Source organism: Ostrea edulis, chromosome 4 (genome assembly GCF_947568905.1).
Source record: "Ostrea edulis chromosome 4, xbOstEdul1.1, whole genome shotgun sequence".
NCBI classification, from domain to species: Eukaryota; Metazoa; Mollusca; class Bivalvia; order Ostreida; family Ostreidae; genus Ostrea; species Ostrea edulis.
In genome coordinates this window covers 37,257,372-37,279,132 of record NC_079167.1, presented here as the reverse complement: position 1 = coordinate 37,279,132, position 21,761 = coordinate 37,257,372, and the positions used below count along the sequence as shown (strand labels likewise).

At 34.9% G+C, this 21,761-nt stretch overlaps 1 protein-coding gene across 1 annotated transcript; it reads right to left on the bottom strand.

Moving 5' to 3' along the window:
• Positions 1-1,634: 1,634 nt before the first annotated feature.
• LOC125671758 (proteoglycan 4-like) lies at positions 1,635-8,786 on the bottom strand. The gene is made up of 2 exons (XM_048907638.2): positions 6,777-8,786; positions 1,635-2,358 (listed from the first exon to the last, which is right to left on the bottom strand). The coding sequence occupies exons 1-2, from the start codon at positions 7,805-7,807 to the stop codon at positions 1,938-1,940; spliced, it is 1,452 nt and encodes a 483-aa protein (XP_048763595.1). The 5' UTR covers positions 7,808-8,786; the 3' UTR covers positions 1,635-1,937.
• Between the last annotated feature and the right edge of the window lie 12,975 nt (positions 8,787-21,761).

Below are 21,761 nucleotides of genomic sequence, written 5' to 3'. Positions count from 1 at the left end.
CCTAAAAATATTTCATCTGACGCTAGAGGATGTTTTGAGTTGATCTTATAGAAACCACAGATGACGAGTTCAGGGAGATGCTATAAAGCTTTATTTATTTTGGTTTACGTTCACCCACGCCGAGACGTCATCAGTTGTAGGTGATTTTAAAAATAACCTTATATTCATCCATTCAATATTGTATCATTTAAAACCAAATCTTTCCTTGAAATCCACGAATGATAATTTCAATTGTCCCCATGTTTGGCTCACAAAAGGTAGACGAGATTCAGAATCAGCCTACCGGGTAATTGGTCAGTACATGTACATTGTTTGAATTAAACCAAAATACCCGAGTTCACTTTTGTGGTCTTAGTTCTACTACGAATTAGAGCTGTTGAACTGCTCAGCAATAAGCCGGTGTCGAAGTCCTTGCAAAAGATTTGCTTTTGGCATTATTAGGTATTTCAAGATTGTTGCCTTTAGTGTTTTGAACGTGTATAGAATTAACATGGAATTTATTGCAAAATCTTATTTTTATTCACAGCTCCACTTGTTTTTGTAACTGCTTATTCTGAAATACTGAATCTGTAAATATGAAAAACGCAAATATCGTCTTTAAATATTTCTACAGAAATCAACATTACACGATAGTATTATCTTGGTAACCAAAATATAAAAAAAATGCTACGACACCTTTCCCTGACAATGGACGTCGTTAGCTAGTTAAAGTTTTTGTTCATAACAGTGAAACACAGGGTTACAGCTCTTGAAACTTTTCTTTCATTAATTAGCCATTGATTACGGAGAATTATATTTTATCTGCCAGGTCTGTATTTTCAGTTTAGAAATATAAAGTAAAAAACTTGAAACGAAAATTTGAGAGAAAGAGACCGTTTTGATTCCATGTTTTTCTGTATTTTCGCCGGTATTCCGAAGTTGTGAAGTAGTATTTTAGTAAATAATCAAATACAAAAAAACGTTTAAAATGACCAGATCAAATAAACGACCGACAGCGTTCACTTTAAAGCATTGTATGTAGAGATTTTACACTTCCAAAAGCTGTAATGTATTCTGACACCGAGCGCGCATGAGGGTAGAGGATAAAGGGGGTTAACAGGGTCAGGAAAGCTTCTGTGCCTACAAACATTTAGACACTTCTAATGAATTTTATATCAGACTTTCCGAATGATACATCAGTGAAATCCATTATCAGAGATTAATTAAGGAATGTAATTTTGTCCAATTCCCGGGGAAGAAAACAAAAAGCCCGTAAAACACCTAGATCTACCAAAATCGGATGTCGATGGTTAGTTAGTGCTGTTTTTCAATCTAAATCTGTAGCTATTGCTGGAGACTTACGTTTCTGGTAGGACATTTATAGGGGTGGGGTGGATGTACCCTCGCCTCCGCTATAAAATTAAAAGCCCTTGGGTCTATTCACACAAAACATTTCATCGCATTCCAGTTAAGTATCTTATAATTCTAGCTAGCCGAAAAAGTGAATAATTTTTGAAAGGCCAAATTAGATCCTTAATGAAGTTGTCCTCTTGTGCAATTTCAACTGAAATCCAAGTAAAATATCAATTTCTAGTAGCTGTTGTTTGTATATGTTATAACATCAGATTTTATTACCAAAGAACAATGACTAACAATTGGATTGTATGTAGTTTTATTCGATTCAACACGAAGCATCAGTTCCTAATTCAATAATGCCTGGATCACACTGTGAAACATACATGTATACTGAAGTTTGACCGAGTCAGTATCTGCATTCAATAATGGCTGAATATCACTGAAGCCCGCCGAATTCTTACTGAGTCACTGTCTACATCTAATAATGGCTGTATCATACTGTGGAACATACGCTGAATTTTTATTTTTAATTGTATATACCAGTAATAATAATATCATACAAAGGGGGTATTGCTTGAAGTGAATGCTAATATTTAGATTTCCTAAAGTAATGGCACACATCTACTAGAGTAAACAAAATTGGTTCTGGCCAACCAGTCTTTTATTGCAGCTTGTTTTGATTTAAGTTCTGAACTAGGACAGAGAAATTTAGGCAATTCTATACAGTCTTCTGCAATGACGCCATTATCTTCCTTGCTGATCAAGGGCACATTTTCTTTGTCTTCCTGTTTGATTTCGTTCGATTTGGCGCTGCCCAGTCGGGATTGAGCTAGTTCCCCTTTCGTTTGTGAAGTGTCGTCTGCCAGATCCTTCACAGATTCACTGGTTATAGTCATATCGTCCACCCAACAATGGGGACCTTTCAAAGGTTTCTTGACTTCCGGTGGTTTCTCCGTTTTTTCCGGCTCGGGAGGAGGAGGGGGTGGAGGTTCAGGTTCCTTTTCTTTTTTACCTTTCGCACTCCTGGAATGATATGAAACACATATAAAACATTTCTCATGTGTTTGTCGTTTGAGAAAGAATTTTAAAAGGAATAAAATGTATCATGTCATGCCAAAATTAAGATGTCAATGATTTATTCTTGAAACTTTTTTGTTAGTGGTTATTATCATTTAAGATGTAAACTCAAAACGGAGAAAAATCGTTGAAATAGTGAATGTGCCTTATTTAGTATTGAATGCTTGCAGCTCAGACAGGAAACATTTTCTCTCATTTCTCGACTGTGGTGTACTCGTAATTGTATGTTAATCCCGTAAAGTACTGAGCACACGACTGTAATCCGCGGCTTTTAATGAAGGTCTCCAACACCCCCTGATACTGCACAGCATACCAATCTATAGTGACTATGTGACTGCAAGTACCATTGTTGCAAATCCAAACTTAATTCACTTAACGTAAATAGGACTGAAGCTATAAGCTTGAAAGGTAAGAAGATTTCACATTTGAAAAGATTTATGTTAAGGTTGACTCATATAAGTGTTAATCTCTAATCGGACTTGTCAGGAGTTCTAAAGTTTCTAAAGTTTCCAATTAACAACAATTGCTTAAAAACAGTCTTACCAAACCCCAATGCATCCAGATTAATGAATTGATATTGAAAAAAATTATTTAACGGTTAAATAGCTGAAGTTTCCTCTCCATGGATTGTTATCATAGATATCTATTTTAGATGAACTCAAAATACGGTATTGGGGTACCGTTCTCGTATCTACGTAATGACTCGTGAGATTATCGTCTCTACGTAATGACTCGTGAGATAAATAAACAAAGCGTAGGTAAACAAATAATATATTAATCAAACAACGCCTACAATATACAGATTTGATTCGTGTAAGGGTGTAATGGCTTGGTATATAAGATATACAAATTTGATTTGTGTAAGAGTGTAATGGCTTGGTATATAAAATATACAGATTTGATTTGTGTAAGGGTGTAATGGCTTGGTATATAAAATATACAGATTTGATTTGTGTAAGGGTGTAATGGCTTGGTATATAAAATATACAGATTTGATTTGAGTAAGGGTGTAATGGCTTGGTATATATGTTTCCATGAATTCCTATGCGTTTTTCTCAAAATACGAAAATTTTACCCCACGAATATTAGTGATTTTGCAGTACTTGGTCTGTTGTCAGATGAATTAAGGATAATGTCATCATGATCAACGTAGAATGAATGACAAATTGAATGTATTCTAGGTACATGAAATACTGAAATATCCTTCAATACTATTAGTTGCTCTCTGATCTGAAATTGTTTGAATGAATGTAACATTATATCGAGAATGTTTTTTTTTCACGGCTATACTTTAAATTGTTAGCAAAGTAAAATTTAAAAAGGGTGAACCGACATCATCTAAGTATAACAAACGTCGCTTTTTTTAAAATACAGATTCTAATAGAACACCAAAGTAAGTTTTCCTTGAGGACCATAGAGCTTTTTTAAATGCACGAAACCTTTTCCCAATTATGTGCTCATTGATCATAGCTAACTTCGATATGATAATTGATTCAAGTAAATGTGATACAATATTTCACGCAATACTATACACGTAAAAGGACGCTTTATCACGCCTTGATCAAAATCCTTTGACACAGTTTCACTTCATCTGTATTATACGACAAAAATTGGGTTTAAAATGTGGTGTCAGTGATGATAATTAAAGTGGGCAGATCTTACGCAAGCAAGGAAAATACGCAAGCCCCTTGAAAACGAATGTACAAAAAAGATGTCAAGTTGAATTCTCTGAGACATGCCTACGAGCAGTTTTTGAACATTTTAATCCTAAAATCCACTTCGTGACTCAACGGTTAACAAAGACATTGATGGAAAGCAAAAGGTAGACCCAAGAAGAGCTGAAACGTCTTTGTTGTTGGACGGCAACAAATCACCCAAATGTTAACGGGTTATCTCCCCCAGACGTCAATTTCTAAAATCAAGGATGAAAAATGTAATTCGTCAGATGCTATTTAGATTTATATAGAAAATTCTATATTTTTATTGCATTCCTAGTGATATTTAACAGTTGATAAACAGCACATACAAATAAAATTATATTATCATGTATCTTACTGAAATACAAAAGTTGTATTACACGTCACTATAATAAAAGATTTACTTACTTACTTACATCTATATGTAGTTGTTTCTATGTTAGTGTATGAATAATTGAATTTCCCACAAAATTTGGTTTAACCTATAAATAACTTTTACCATGGTTATTACATGCTGTGATTTTTTCCCCCTTCCAAGCTACGTTATTCCATAAGAACCAAAGTGTCGTAGGATAGCGTTTGTTTAGAACTTGAGCTTAACGTTAATCGCACCTAAAGATCGGTTTAGCAGATCTTGGTAAAACCCCACGCGTTAATTGTGATGATAATTAGTCCTTTACAGTGTACCCATTAAACCAACCCATTCAGATACGTATACACACTGATTATAAGAACAAATAAAAGATTAAATTAATAAATCTGGCAAATATGGTTAATGTTTCATCTTTTGATCTAAATCATGAAGTTCGATATTATCTTCCATCTTGAAGAAGAGACATTCCCGAGTAGTTAAAGACTTTAAGCGACAAATTTGACACATTATTCAAAATTGAACAAGTTGGGGGCAGCAATAAAAAAAAAGTAATGAAAAATAAAGCCCTCTTCAAATATTGAGGATTTAAAATTGAAACTTTAATGGATTTATTGTTTATAAAGATTTTAAAAAGCTGACTGAATATTTAGTACTTTCGGTCATGTCGTCACTGATAGTTCCTAGTATAAAATAAAAGTTAGGGGTCTTCCTACAAGATTTATCGATAATAGAAATCTGTTATGTACATAAGCTCATTTGTACGGGGAGCTTTCTATCACAAAATGAAGGATAGAAAAGTTTAGAATGAGCTTGGTGATAGTAAACAATATTTAAAGAAACTCTTTATAACACAAAAAGGCTTTAACAATTTAAACTTTTTGAAAGTCCTCTTAAATTTATTAATTCAATAAAAAAGCAACTGAAATATGAAAACCGCCAATATTTACTTTCAAAGATGTTAAATAATTTTTGTGCGTGTCTGTCTGTCTCTCTGTGTAAAGGCAACAAGGATTGCAGTATACCATTCGTAGAAATATACATAGAATGAACAATATCCTACGTACTGACAAAGGGGTACATCCAGATATTAAATATTTTAACATTAAAATTACATTCTGAAAGAACACGATGGTGGTAATTGTATCTGTAAAAAGCTCTGCTTATTCATTTACAAAGCTTCTCACCACGAGGGCTTTAATAGTCGTTTTGTTATCCTACTTATCCGAGTTTATTCACTTTATGTTTAATGCGATATTGTGAGGTTTTTTTTAATCTCAGAATTATTCTATTAAACATTGTCTAACACAACGGAAGAATTGCCAATAGTTTTCTGTAAACATCCGCACATGTTTGCATAAAATAATAATAAAAAATCTGTATGCAAACAACCAGGTCATGCTTGAATCAGCATTTAAATACATGTAAATATGTTCTATTCAAACTACTATTGCCAAAACAAAGTGTAAAGGGTTGTCCTCCTAATTAGTATGTAAAACTGATTAAAATGTCATGACACACAGTTTCTGATTTTTCGAATACTACACAAAAAATCTTTCTCATTTCAATATTAAACTGTCCTAACTCAATATCATGTCGTTTACTATAATATTTCATGATCAGCTGCACTTATTTCCCTATGGGCTAAATATCTTTCTCTGGATTTAAACTGAATCCAGGATACATGTATACATGTAAGAAGCGTGTTTTATACATTTGTATTAGCTGTATTTAACGGGATGAAATGATGAATATATTAGCGAGGCGTTGCCAAGCGAATACACAAGGACTAAGCCCGTTTTGGGCCTGAACTCTTTGATACCATAAATATAGACATGTACAGAGTTACAGAGTTCAGGCCCAAAACGGGCTTAGCCCCTATGGGCGAATATATGCCCCCATTTACCCGCTGGACGAAGCCAACATAAAATGACAACAGGAGAGATATTCTATTTATACTAATTACTTTTGAATGTCTGATGTCTCCCACTGTCTACGTCAATAGTTTCGGTATGACACCTTCATAAAAAATAACATTAAAAACAAAACACGGAGGCCTCGTGTCACAGTAGGTGTTGCCTCTATAAAGAACCGGTAAGCGGCGTTCAGAGGTCAAAATGTGGAGTACTCAAGGCCTAATACTCAAATCAATGGAAGGTGAGTGGCGTCGTGTTTTGGTTTATGCACACCAATATGCACGAACGTTAAATAAAACTATTGTTTACCCCACACGTATGATGTAAATGGTAATATTAAAATAGATTCATGGAATGTAAAAAAGATGAGACATTACTGACTTTTTAGAGCTCTTTCCTCTGGCTTTTGGGCTTTTCCCTCGGGATCCACGAGACCCGCTACTTTTGGGCCGTTTTCCGCTCTTTGGTCTTTTGTCTGGTTCCGTGGGGAGGGGTTCCGGTTTAGGTTCCTCTACAGTTGGCGGAAGAGCGAGTTCATCCTTCTTGCTGTCTACGGAACTTATGGATGATTCCTCTTCCAGAGAATAAAATCTAATGGCAGATTGATCACAGTGGGGCCTGGTGTAAGTATACTCTGATCGGATGGTACTGCTCTTAGAATCACAGTCACTAAACACACTGTCCTGGGTATTGCTGTCGTCTAGGTCCGGAATAGAGGAGAATTCCGACAAATTACCAGTTAAGGGGACCAGAACATACTCGCTAGATGAAGATGCAGTTGATCTGGCCGTTGAAGACATTGGTGTCAGTACTCGGAAATCGCTGTTGCTTTGAGAAAGAGTATTGCGTATTTCCGTGCGAATTTCAGTGGATCGCTCATGTTTGAATTTTAAAGGAGGCTCTGAATTCGGACGCAGTCTTATAGAATTCAGAATCTGACTTCGAACATTGTACATGATGCTTCCGCTTCTTGAAGGGCCTGTAGTCCCATTTTGATACTTTGAAACGTAGTCTGGTACCATAGCAGTACTTGGACGAATAGCACTGTTCTGATTTTTCGCTTGAATCACAGAATCGAACATCTTTTGACTGTAATCTCTCAGATTTTCACTGTCTATTCTAGCCTGCTTCACCCTTCGTTCTAAATGTGATCGGACACATTGTTGAGATTGGGCCATTTTCACTGAATCTTCTCTCGTATGCTGCATTGGATATTTGCTTAAGGTTCTCTTCTGTAGCGGGCCATCTGAGACTGTTTTCCGCCGCTCCTGGGCCTTTCCAGTCAACGCTCGTTGTTGTAATTTCATCGTACTGATTCTCAGATCTTTAAGATTGGCCGGCCCCTGGCCTGTCTTGTTGGTGAAAACAGCCCAGCGAAATGAATCCGAATCCATGATTTGATTTCCTTTCATATAAATGAACACAAAATCCCGCCTTTCAGTAAAATGTCAAACAAGATATCTTGTTTGGTCGGAAGTCATTGTTGCTTGTTTGGTGCAACCTTTCAAATAAAAAGAAAGAGGAGATCTATTTAACCAGCAAACAGTCACTGTACGCATTCACAGGTCCTTTTTTATGTGCATGAAAGGAATTAATCAAATGATTACTCCATAATCTGAAAAGAAGTTCTATGTCCGCCAATGGGCTTACACGGCTAGTCCGTAAATCCAAATCAGGCACCGTGAACTGTAAACCGTCGTGAAAAGAAGTAGACCCCAACTATCTGCACGTATTTGTTTTTCACTCGAGCAAGGAGATAACTGCTTATTCAAGTTTCTGTGCAATCTGCAGATGGTATGTTTCTTCCCATTGTAACTAAGGACGCCGTACATACATAATTCCGTCCATTTAATGCACCCCTTCTTTCTACTTATAAAGATCTATCGGCGCTCTATACAGAAACTGCAATCCATTTAACGTTCGTAAGATAATGTCTTTTTAAATTTCAGTGGGGTCCAACGTGAGCTGACCCGATGAAACAAACAAGTATATAAGATAGACTTTAAAAGTACCACACTAGAGTCAATATTTGAACACATATGGGAGTTCATTCTGTAAACCTTTAGCGGAAGCTCAAACTCATCGCCTCTTTATAAATACATTCGGCCCGTAGGTTTCTTTGATAAACCTATCGATTTTTCAATTGTCATGATAGTAACACGTATGCATTATTAACATTGATGATTCTATGACGTATAATTGTGAGGAAAAAAATCCCATCTGTATCATAAACATTGATGATTCAATACGTCGAGTACAATGGCTTCGATAACCCAAAACCGAAGGGTGGTTTTTGAAGAATGAAACTTCCTTGGTTCACACGAAAAAAATCTGGGGGTGCGTAATTTTCCTATTGGACCGCCATCGACCTTCCAGACATACTGTGAAATTGACAACGTAGATATTGCCAAAGAACATTTACAACCTAGAATTTCATTATGCATGATATGGATTTATTGACCGTCAATTGTCGTACATAAAATAAACATGCACACTTAGAGAGTATCTCTCCGTGATGTGACGCCAGGCAGTACAGAATTGTGTTGACTTAGTTCCTGATCATAAAAGTTGGCTTTTAATGGGTGTATAAATAAATTTTCTCACTTAACTTGGAGTGAAATTATTCTTGTTTTTGCAAGAGAATTTCATTGCCTGTAATAAACTCCAAATTAGCTGTATAAATCGAAATATTCATGTTGTAATCAAGAACGAAATCACCTGGAAAAATTCAATTTCACCGGGGCTTGTTAATCAATTTATATACATGTAACAACATATCAAACCTATTAATCAAATACTTTCGGAAGGAATGTAATATTGATCAGTCAAACTATCGATCCCTGACGAAAATCGGCAGTCTTTGAGAAAGGAATCTGCAGGGAGTCTAATGTTCTTTTAATCCAATGTTTATTTTTGTTTTAAAGAAATCTATTATCAAATGCATTCAGATGGTTTCTCATGTTACCGATAACTGAGTAGAAAATTTTTATAATTTGCTTACTTTGATGCTATAATAAAAAGATATGAAGAAATAGAAATCATACACAATACAACCAGAGAATAAGTATAAATCATGATAAATACAAATTATTAAGAGTAACACAGGTTGCAAATCTACCATAAAGATATCAAGCATTATTTTACAAAGCATAGTTATATTCATATCGAGGATTTCTCCGGTAATTTTTCAAAGTAACTTAATTCGATTAATGATCTTCTTTAGTTTGTATCATTACTTCTTTGTAGAGTTATGGTTCCTATCAGAATGTAACACTTTGTCTCAAAGAAGTGGGAAGTCAGATATGTACATAAAACGTATTAAGTAAAATCAAATACAGATATTAGTTTTTATTTCACGCTATTTATGTACATACATGTATTTTAAAGCGCTATTTGTTCTTGGAAAAACTGTGTCAAGGAGTGGGTGTGACAAAAGATGAAATACACCAAGTACCAAATCGGTCATGTCTTCAAAGACAAGGTGCAATGAGGAAGCGTAGTCCAAAATGATTAGCTCTTCATATCTATGGAGAGCCAAAGAGTTCAATATTCTATCTTTGTAATTATGCATTTGTTGTTACTAAATGCGCCATTGGTTCAATGTAGAATAGAAGAATGTTAATCGTTATCTTGACATTTGTAGTACATAACGGTATATTCGTTATTTGAATGGCGTAAGATGTAAAGGAATGTAATGTCTGTGTAGATGCGTAACAAGTGAATGCATTATTTATTCAATGTAAATTTGAAATTAGATCTTCGTCATCCGTATTTGAGCATTTGCACATTGCAGTTGCGAGTTACAGTAAATTTTTTTGGTAATCCGTCCGATGATAGTTCGACATTCGAATTTGCTCATTCGTTTACTGCATTTCAACATTTGTTCGTTGTTTTACCATTATGACGACAGAGGGCGCGCGCTACATGGAATCTTTTGGGAAACAGACTATAGAATCATATTGGAGGACCAGTTTATGTGACATTTCCTCGGAACTATTATTTTCCCGGCCTTTCGAAGTCCGAGGTAAATTATTTCATTTTGTGCAAGGAAGATCTTTTGATAAGCAAATTCATACCATATTTTTACTATGAGTTTCATTCCTTCTGTTTATCATAAGTAAAGTTTCTTCTCCGACGATGTACTGATTAATAGAAAAATTCGATTAGGCCAATTCAGCTTAATGAAGGCAAACCCTGACACATTTCAGGCAATTTCAGTAGGAAAGAAGAGCAAAGATTTAGAATTAACTTTTGATTTAGGAGAAACTATTCTATGCAGTGAATCGGAGGTTAAACTATTAGGGGTGACCATAGATTATCAATTAAATTTCAACTCCCATATTACTGACATCTGTAGGAAGGCAGCTAGGCAATTAAATGTGTTAAAAAGAATAGGACACAATCTTAATCGTCTAAGTAAACTTACAATTTACCATTCCTTTATTTTATCAAATTTTAGCTACTGCCCCCTTACCTGCCACTTCTGCTCTGAGAAGAATACCACAAAAATGGAAAAACTACCGAAAAGGGCCCTTCGTTTCATATATAATGATTATGTTTCTACATATGATGAATTGCTTCATAAATCTCTTCTTCCAACTTTAAAAGTAAGGCGTATGCGCACACTGGCTATAGAACTTATAAAATTATAAATAAATTCAGCCCTCTGTTTCTTCATGACATCATTGCATTTAAAGAACACTCTTACAGTTTTAGATACACAAACACTGTCATTGTGCCCAGTGTCAGGACAACCAGGTATGGGTTGCAATCTTTTAGGTACAGCTCTCCTAAGATCTGGAACTCTTTGCCAAATGAAGCTAGCCATCTTACCACCTTAAATCAATTTAAAAGTTTTATTTCCACTTGGTCTGGCCCCACATGTAAGTGTAAATCATGCAGATCTTAGGTCTAGTGTACGTAGCTTTATACGTTGCTTCTGCTCTATCTATGCAGCGTTTATGTGTGTGTTTGCATGGCTCAATAGATTTTCTATTTTACTTTTATTATTTATTTTTAAGTAAATTCCATCAGCGATGAAATTTTAAATATTTATATGATTAATTTACTACCATCATTGATTTTAATTATATTTAAATTATTTTCATAAATTCTTATACTATCCAGCTTTTATTTGAAACATCAAACATAGCTATTGGCTTTTGATTTTTATATACATATACTCTTGCTTGCAGTATTTTATTTCCTCCCCTTAGTCTTATGCTTTCGTATCTGTATATTCTTGCATGAAAGTTTTCTTGTATTTTGTATTCTTTTGTTAATCTGTGATATGTCTGTATATATATATATGTGTGTACATGCATGCTATGTGTCTTTGTCCTTGATATACATGAATGTGATAGTCGGTTAAAAAGCTAGTGCCGACTTTAAATAAAATTTACTTTACTTTACTTTTAGTAGGTTATCATCCAGGGTCAACAAAAAGTATGGGGCGGGTGGGAGGATTTTATTTTTTAATTTTTATTTTCTGAGAAAAATATTGATGACAAACAAGTAGGCTAGTGCATCATTAATGCCAGATGGATCTATACTTATTTCACAGACGAATTCCAGGTTAAGCTTTAATTTCAAACTCAGAAAGATATCAAACTTGTTCAAGATTTGAAGCACATTAATCCTTTCCTTTCATTTACGCCTGTAAGAAGGTGGAATATTAAGGAAACCATAGTATGATCTATTTTCTACGCGTGGCTTTTCATGTTGCTATATGGAATGAGAGTACCAAACCCCCGTATGCGTAACCCGGACGGAGTTTACCCAAGATTGAGCGGAGGTATAAATGTCTAGGTGTTGCGTGATTGGCTAATATCAAGAGTGAAATTATTTGGAATTGAAAGAAATATTATAGAGGTTCAAATTAATTGTCAGGATGAAAAATTATCGCACAAAATCGAGAAATGACTGAGGAAATTACCATGGTAGGGGTGTGCTTAAAATGAAGTGTGTAATTTACTGCAGATTGCTATGTGTTGTAAAAAAGTACAAATATGGCCTATAAAAGGCACGGGACCCTATATATTTTTTGTCATTTTTTATCAACACTTGGAATGAACTTTGAAATGTTTGCAGTCATTTGTTTAAAATCGATATAGTTAATTAGTGAGAGGGCCAAAGGTTAACATTGAGGTCTATGGGAAATGAATTGGTACTCTTTTCCCTATAGAGGCCTCATCAGGTAACTTTTCAATCCGGAAATAATGCTTATTTCACTTTATTTGAAACCAGAATCACCTTTTTAATACATTTTTATGAAAATTGGATCACACAAGAGCCAATGGGATTGAGATCACAAAATTTCAGTTTTTTGAGGTTCTGTAACGATAAATTAGTATGGGGTTCTGAAAATATCCCAGTAAAGGGGGAGGGTAATACCAGAGAAGTACCAGGTGCCGCGCATAAAATACAGAGATGCCTCACCAGGTGTTAGTATCTTACATATCAACCATTTTTGTCATTAAAGGCTGTGTATCGGCCTGGAGATCCTGCTTTGTCTCGGAGGCAGATTTCTACGGAAGGGGGTGGGATACAAGTTTTATCATATAATCTAATCTGCGGGAAACCAGGTAATAGGCATTTTATTTATTGGGTACCTATATAGTGTAAGTTTCATAATATAGTAAAAGTATGCAGAATTCTTCATTTACTACTTAATATAAGAGTATATTTCAGCAATTTTTGTGGAATTTTCAGGAAATTTGGGGTCATTCTCAAATTCCGGGTAGAATCCACCCGGATGAAGATATGAACAAACTTTTATCTTAAAATGATTGTATATTCCATAACAAACAAATCACATGCGATTTACAGATATAATATTTATTACAGTCGTCAGCTAGATGGCGAACTTGGGACAGGTGTCAGAATCATTCATTCCCTGTAACGGCACTGTCAGCAGACGGTACACTTGTTAAGGGAGTTCACAGTACCCTTCACGTTGAAGTTACAGAACTAAATTTTCATCCATATACACTTCAGTATGTAAAGTCTTTGAAAATAACAAATTTGCCTAATTTTAAGGTCGTTAACATTATGAGTATAGGAATGAGAGTACCAAACCCCCGTATGCGTAACCCGGACGGAGTTTACCCAAGATTGAGCGGAGGTATAAATGTCTAGGTGTTGCGTGATTGGCTAATATCAAGAGTGAAATTATTTGGAATTGAAAGAAATATTATAGAGGTTCAAATTAATTGTCAGGATGAAAAATTATCGCACAAAATCGAGAAATGACTGAGGAAATTACCATGGTAGGGGTGTGCTTAAAATGAAGTGTGTAATTTACTGCAGATTGCTATGTGTTGTAAAAAAGTACAAATATGGCCTATAAAAGGCACGGGACCCTATATATTTTTTGTCATTTTTTATCAACATTTGGAATGAACTTTGAAATGTTTAAAATCGATATAGTTAATTAGTGAGAGGGCCAAAGGTTAACATTGAGGTCTATGGGAAATGAATTGGTACTCTTTTCCCTATATCGGAAAAACAAGAAATGTAAAACCCGGAGTCGGATATGAAAAATTTTCGGAAATCGCAAGCTCCGCAAAATAAAAAATTCCGGGCGGGCCAGTTTTTAAGGGGCGGACGGGAATGATAATCTATCAATTAAGTTGAATTGGCCTTATCTAATCGAAATGACCCCCGATTATAGTTAATCTATTGAAATTTTTGATAATCGATTAATCAAAATATAACTTAAAGTAATTTATTCTCGTGCTTTCTTGATTTATTTTCTGTGAATGTAACTAATTCATAAGTATTAATTTGATAAATGAATCCAATGATAAAAAATATATCAAAAATGCATTTCAGAAATCACCCCAAATTCTTTACCAATTCATTCTTCATTTAATAATAAACAAAGTTAATACTTGGAATTAATCAATAATATTAATCAATTATAGTGCGTCCGATTATACTGATAATCAATCATGAAAAAATATTCCGATGGTTCATCACTACGACTGTTTAAAAGGTTGGACACAATTCCCTAACAGGGCAATTGTTACACTAAAAATGGAATTGTTACTCTTTTTTAGTGTAATTAACTGTATCATGGGATTTTCAGTTGTTTCCCCTCTATTTTCGTGTTTGCTTTGAGTAAAAAATTAAGTGCAAGAATACTTCTACATCCTCTAAATATTTAGAGTCTAGGAAGCATATATTTACATATATGTACAAGGACTCTATATGTTGCCAACAAGGTTTATAAATAATCTCTAACAGCTAGACTATGAAATAAAAAGATAATGTTTCTTCCTCTGCTTTAAACAGACAAAATGAGTGGTTTACAATAAAGATGCTTGACAGAGGACAACTGGAACAATTTTTTTGATAATAGAAAAGTATCTCAAATTAAACTATATCAAAATACCCCCGGTAATGTTGATTAATGATACATTTTTAACAAAAATATAGGAGTTTTGAAATTGGGGTGTCTGAAATTGAGTTAGCTATCTTGTGGAGAGAAAAAGAAGGGGGTGATCAGATACGAAACAAGTGCTTGTGGAAATAATGTACAATTCAAATCTAGGCCATGGCTCAGGCTACTGGTTTTATGGCCTGGCCTAGTAAAAATTATGGAAAAATAGCCTGACTGGTCTATTACATAAAAACTTTAAATATGTTACATTCAAGGTTGGCTGTCATTTAATGAAAACAACTGGTAAATGATAACTGATTCACTTTGTTTACAAATATAAAACCCATAGGCGTCGGAACCCGGGGGGGGGGGGGGGATTAGGGAGGGGCTTACACCCCCCCTCCACTTTTTTTTTGCAAAGATAGACATAATAGACATAATAACACACCCCCCCCCCCCCAACGAAGTAGAAACTTTTTTGTTGGTTTAGCCCCCCCCCCCTTTCCGACGCCTATGAAACCAGAATAGTTTTTGCGTGTTGTTTTAGAATTCTTACCCAATATTATATATTGGGTAACTACTATTTAATATTGTGAATTACGTATTTCAGTGGCAGCAATGCAAAAATGGTGGGGAAGGGGTGTGAAAACGAAAATCAATCCCAATCAAAGCAAATGTGTACAAGAGTTCTTGGTCTCGCACAAATAGATGTAACGTCCCTGGTGGTATATGGTTACTAAATGGCATACACTGTTTCTTTAAAGTAAACTCATGCAAAAAATCAGTCCAGTCATCTATATTGATGCTTACAACAATGATCAAACTACTTCAGCAGCACATTTTCAACGACTTTTAGCGCCAACCGGTTAATGTTGAGCGTGCTAGACACCCAAGTAGTCCCGAGTGTTAACTGGTCCTCCTATATGATTCTATAGTCTGTTTCCCAAAAGATACGATGTAGCGCGCGCCATCTGTCGTCATAATGGTAGAACAATTTACAAATGTTGAATTGCGCAAATGCGAATGTCGAACTAACATCGGACAGATTACCAAAACACATTTACCACAACTCGCATAGGCTTAACAAACTACAATGTGCAAATGCTCAACTATGGATGACGAAGATCCAATTTCAAATTTACATTAAATAAATAATGCATTCACTTGTTACGCATCTACACAAACATATATTCCATTTACATCTTACGCAATTCAAATGACGAATATATACCGTTATGCACTACAAATGTCAAGATAACGATTAACATTTTTCTATTTACATTAAACCGATGGCGCATTTAGGAACAACAAATACATAATTACAAAGATAGAATATTGAACCCTTTGGCTTTCCATACATATCATGGTGGATTTTTACATTTAGTCATATATTTACTGCTTTCCAAAATCAAAGAATCTTTGAAATGATGACTTTTAATCAATATTCAGTAGGGAAATCATGACGCCATGACCAAGAATTTGCATTTTGATGTAATTTTCTCTTAAAAGGAATACAAATCCTTAAGTACCGTTTCTGTATCTAAGATCGATGTGTAACTAATTGCACTAAAATCATTCATGACCACACCAAAACTTATCAGTAGATATTAAATAGCAGCAGAATTTGACATTTTCGTTAAGTTCTTTGCCTGAGACCATAGTAAGGGGTGATGAACCCCACTCCTTTCTTCGATACAGATTTCATTTAAACGTCTGACTTGTGATGAAATAGACTTTGATGAGTTATATCAATTAAAAATCGTAATGTTACCGATCTAAGGAGAGTGTTATACGTTGATTAAAATATGTTCTATAGTTTATTACAGAAAAATGTCCTAATAGAATGTACTGACTAAAAATCTTTAGATACATGTATGCTTAGAAAGAATTACAACCGTATTTATTGAATTTGGGCTAAGGCTTTGGCGGGCCCTTGTAAATTATATATTTTTATTATAACTTACTAAGAAATTTCATGGGAATTGGTTGTATGCCGTAACCAGTATTTACACGATATTTATGATGAAATGTACCTATTAATGTTTATATTAGATAAAAATGAAATCGTATTTTTTAACATACTACAGTGCGTCATCAGCTTCCTTTTTTGCGTTCTTAGTAGGCAAAAAAACTATCAAAACTTTTTTTCACACAAAGCATCTGTCGTTTGGACCCACACTCCCTTTGATCCGCCTCGTTTTTTATTATGCAGAACAAAACTAACAAGAAATATTCCTGTTTGAATTGTATTAATATTTTAATTTTTAATACCACGCTTAGGATACAGTTTTACTTGTATATTTCATGGCATGAAATACAATAAACACAAAACCCACGGATTTCAGGAAATGTATCTTAGCAGGTTTTTTTTTTTTTTTTACATTGAAAAGGGGTAGGGTGGTGGATCAAAGTGTAGGCTCAAAAGTCGGGTGTCATAATACACATCTACCACCCATTGCCTTCCATAAAACATTATACCGCTGTCATCATGTGTTCGCCCACTTCCACGCCACCATCTGTTGCGTTGATGTTCTCCTGATATGTCCATCTCGCTTAAGAAATACTAAGTACATGTATAGCAAACTGTTTGCTCAGATCATACATTTATACTTATTCTTATACAATGCGGTTTAGGTTTCAATCCGATATTTGCTTTATGAATGGAAAGTAGCTATAGAGATATATAGTTAGATATTTGGAATTGAAAGTTACAAGTCTTTTGAACATGACCTAAATACACAGGCACTTGTTTCTGTAAATGACTTATGACCTCTGTATACTAATAACAACACAAGGTAACTAGCTTCAAATGACACTCCTGAGAATGTCGGCCTGTTGAGCTTCCAGGGAATATGCTATGTAAATGTATTTACTACCGTTGTATTGTACAATCATTCAACTTAAAAACCATGTATGACATGGCTGCATTCATTGCCTCTTATCGCCGAAAACTGCAACAAAACATGGATTTTCCGTTTTATACCACGAAGTGCTATGTACTGATAACGCACAGAATGAAAATTGTATATTCGTTGTGTTGAAAAATAAAGTCTCATTGTTTTATTATCACAATAAATTGATACGATGTTTATTACCAAAAAATCTTGAACATATTGCTTTGTTAACAAAATAAAAATTTTGAATTGAAGACGCTGTACGCTATTTTTAGTTACTCAAAAAAACCAAAGCTGTTCGTACGTTTCGGGATTTTACATGTCATCAGAAGATAGAAGCTAAGACCTCCCGAGTGGAGATTTAAAAATATTTTCGTGTCGGAATCATTTCTGATGAAGATAATAATGAAATTATGACTTACTGTAAATACAACTTCGTTAACTAGTATGAGAAATATTTCTGCCCATTGCATGTTTCATGCAGATCTATGGAAAGTCAGAGAAAATACAGATAAAAAATTATTTGGAAGTATGCAAAATAGAGCAAGGAAAGTGTTATTGACTTTGTGATATGTATTGATGTGGCAAGTACTGTTGTTACATTGAAGTTTTATGAAACCCACCATAAGTACCAAGAACGCTGCAGGCATATATCAATGTTTTTCGGAGGCGACTGGCCAACCCTTAAAGCTGTATGACCCGATGTTCATGTATTATTTGTGTACATAATTTACTTTAAAGCAGATTAATTACTTTATAAAGTTATTAACTTTCCCTTAATTATATGCTTGAAAACATATGCATGTAAAAGAAAACAGTGCGAATATTATTTAGAAAGTAAATATGGTGGCTACATATATAAATCATCCCATAATAGACGTCTATAAATAGACCCACGCGCGTCAGGGGAATCCCAACATGATGTATTAACTCATACGCAACTGTCTAGTTTTAAGGCTGAAAGAGCGTAAAACAACGAATTACTAAGAGGTATTTGATATTTTTATTTCTATTAAACTTATGGTACGGTGCTGTTATAACAAAATACACAGCTTTACACTGATAAGACCACCGGTGATCTGAAAGTTTGAACTGGTCACGTGACTGTCACTTGAAACGGCAGAGTGACGCGGTTATTTGTAAACATCGATTTAAATCAAATTATTTGGGTTAAAACAGGTGAAATAATTTATGATATGTCGTACAGTCTCATAACTACATACGTGCGATGATTTAATAGCGTTTTTACGAGATGGAAAAAAATATTGTAATTCGGACCATACAGCTTTAACATTAACTGTTATTTTCATGCATGTAAATGAAGATATATTGCGAGAATGGCCCCTCCACTATTTTTGATAGTACTATGTAGTAGTGAATGAGAAGATATTAATGCATGTAAGCTTGAAAGTTATGAATTGAAGCCCTGGAGCAAAGAATGACCCCTCCCAGCCTGAGAGGAAAAGATTGAGACAGCATTGACGAACACTATAACACCCCCACCCATGCATACACTAATTAAGGTTCTGAAGATCTTTATCATGACTATCATATTTTTATCATTGTCTGTCAGGAAATTTAAACAAGCCATGTGCAACTTACAACTTCTCCGACGAACCCCCTCCCCGCATCCCTAATATTACGGATCTGTCCCGATATGGAAAAATCCACAGGCATCTGAAGTATGGACACCCCCCCCCCTTTCTGATTTTTTGGGGCGGCGATTATTTCTCCGAAATGTGTGGATTCCCCGTCTATTCCATCCTAATTTCGATTTATGTAATCGTAAACTTGCTTTTTTGTAAGCCTTAAATACCTTATACTGTTTATAATAAGTATATTCTATATTATACCAGTCCAGTAGAAGGCCAATCTCTAAAGCTTGTGAAAAGCGTGAAACAACTACATCAATCGAAATTGGGTTGAGAGAGACAAGGAATCCACACATTTTGGAGGCATTGTCACCGCAACAACAAAAAAATCAGAAGGGGGGATTATAGTTATCAGGTGTTTGTGGAAAAAAATATGGGGGGATGGAGTCCCCTTTAATTTTTGTAGCATTTCCCCCCTAATGTTAGTAACTAAATTATATAAAATAAGATCAATTGTGGTTAATGGTCACCATTAAAATCATCCTTTTGCCTGTTATTTTTAATTCATCTCTGATGCTCTATCTTTCTATAAATAACTCTAAAGAATTCCAAACGTAATTTTAGAAGAGCGTGCTAGCCAGTCAAAATCGACCAAGTATTCTGTGCGGTATCAGTACATAGCACTTCGTGGTATAAAACGGAAAATCCATGTTTTGTTGCAGTTTTCGGCGATAAGAGGCAATGAATGCAGCCATGTCATACATGGTTTTTAAGTTGAATGATTGTACAATACAACGGTAGTAAATACATTTACATAGCATATTCCCTGGAAGCTCAAAAGGCCAACATTCTCAGGGGTGTCATTTGAAGCTAGTTACCTTGTGTTGTTATTAGTATACAGAGTCATTTACAGAAACAAGTACCTGTGGGTGACACGTTAAAGAACCCTCACAACTACGGCCCTGAGTGCCATACTTAGTTCTAAATCTGTGGTACTTCACCTACAACTGTTGACGTCTCAATATGAGTAAAAACTTCTGGAAGGGATTGATTGATTGATTGAATATTGTTTAACATCCCTCTCGAGAATATTTCACTCATATGGAGACGTCACCACTGCCGGTGAAGGGCTGCAAAATTTAGGCCTATGCTCGGCCGCGCTTACGGCCTTTGAGAAGGGCGGGTTTTTTATCGTGCCACACCTGCTGTGACACGGGACCTCGGTTTTTGCGTTCTCATCCGAAGGACCGCCCCATTTAGTTGCCTTCTACGAAAAGCAAGGGCTACTGAGGACCTATTCCAACCCGGATCCCCACGGGACTTCTGGAAGGGACAAACAACAAACAAACAAACAAACAAAAGAAAATTTCTTTTTATAGCATAGTGCATTGAACTGGATTGTTTGGGGATCCAAAGACAATAAGATATTGTCTAAAGCCGTCGCTGATCATTTCAAATTATATTAAATGTAGATCTGTAAATTAGTTTAAAAGTATCATGCACCAATGTTTCGAGGGACAACAAACATAAGTGACAGAAAAATATTTATTTAATGATGTATATAAATATAGATATAGTGCGAACTATACAAACAAACGTACAGTGTGCACTTTGATAACAGTGCAATGTATTTGCATATCAATACGAATCTCTTCCATATCACGGATACGGCATCTTTAGAACTGCATTCGATGTCGGTATAATGGATGACTGAGGAGATCTATCTATATTTCAAAAACGTGTAAGAGCATTTAAATACTGAGTAGTCAGTTTATTTGACGAGCGTATTTCAACGCCTAATGGATTGAACAGAAGTAAAAGGACATATTTTAGTTCCTTTGTAGAGCTGGAAAGAAGCTTGTTGAAAAGATGGTACGTTCTTTTAAATTTGACGGTAATCTGTTGACATTAGTACATGCAAATATATCAACGTTTCCTTGGTAGAAAAAGAAAATTTGTCTTGAGGCATATTTGCCCAGGAAAAAAATGTCGCGCTTATTTACTTTTTCTGAAATTTCTTGATCAAACACCTGTAAATTTCAATGCACAGCAACATTTTTATTTCCAATTAAAGCACGAACACGTTCTCAGATTCGTTACACTGCCAAAATTCAGTTTAGATAATTCGATCCCGCCATTTCTTTACTTTTTGGAAAAATCAACGGTGTCATTTTAAAGAAAAAAATCAACAGAATTCAAAACTTCTTCGGGCAAAAAAAGATTTTCTGTAGGAAAATCAACTTTTCTGTTGAATTTTAGCCAAATTCTAACTAGGTATTTAGGCTGTTCAAAATTAATTCTACGTTTAACGTCACCTCAAAACTTCAAAACCTACGAGGGAGGGAGGAAAAAAATAAACAAACAAAATTTTTAAACAAATGCGTATTTATTGAAAATCACCTATCCAGCGACCCCAAAAATCAACAATTTCAAATAATAGATATTGTTGGGTTTTATATTCAAGTCCAAGTCAATTAAAATCACCCAATTTAGTGAC

Excerpts from the sequence above, each read along its gene's own strand:
- LOC125671758 (XM_048907638.2), bottom strand. The coding sequence starts at position 7,807 with ATGAAAGGAAATCAAATCATGGATTCGGATTCATTTCGCTGGGCTGTT. Across the intron at positions 2,359-6,776 it reads AGAGGAAAGAGCTCTAAAAA|GAGTGCGAAAGGTAAAAAAG; the intron begins GTCAGTAATGTC and ends ATATCATTCCAG.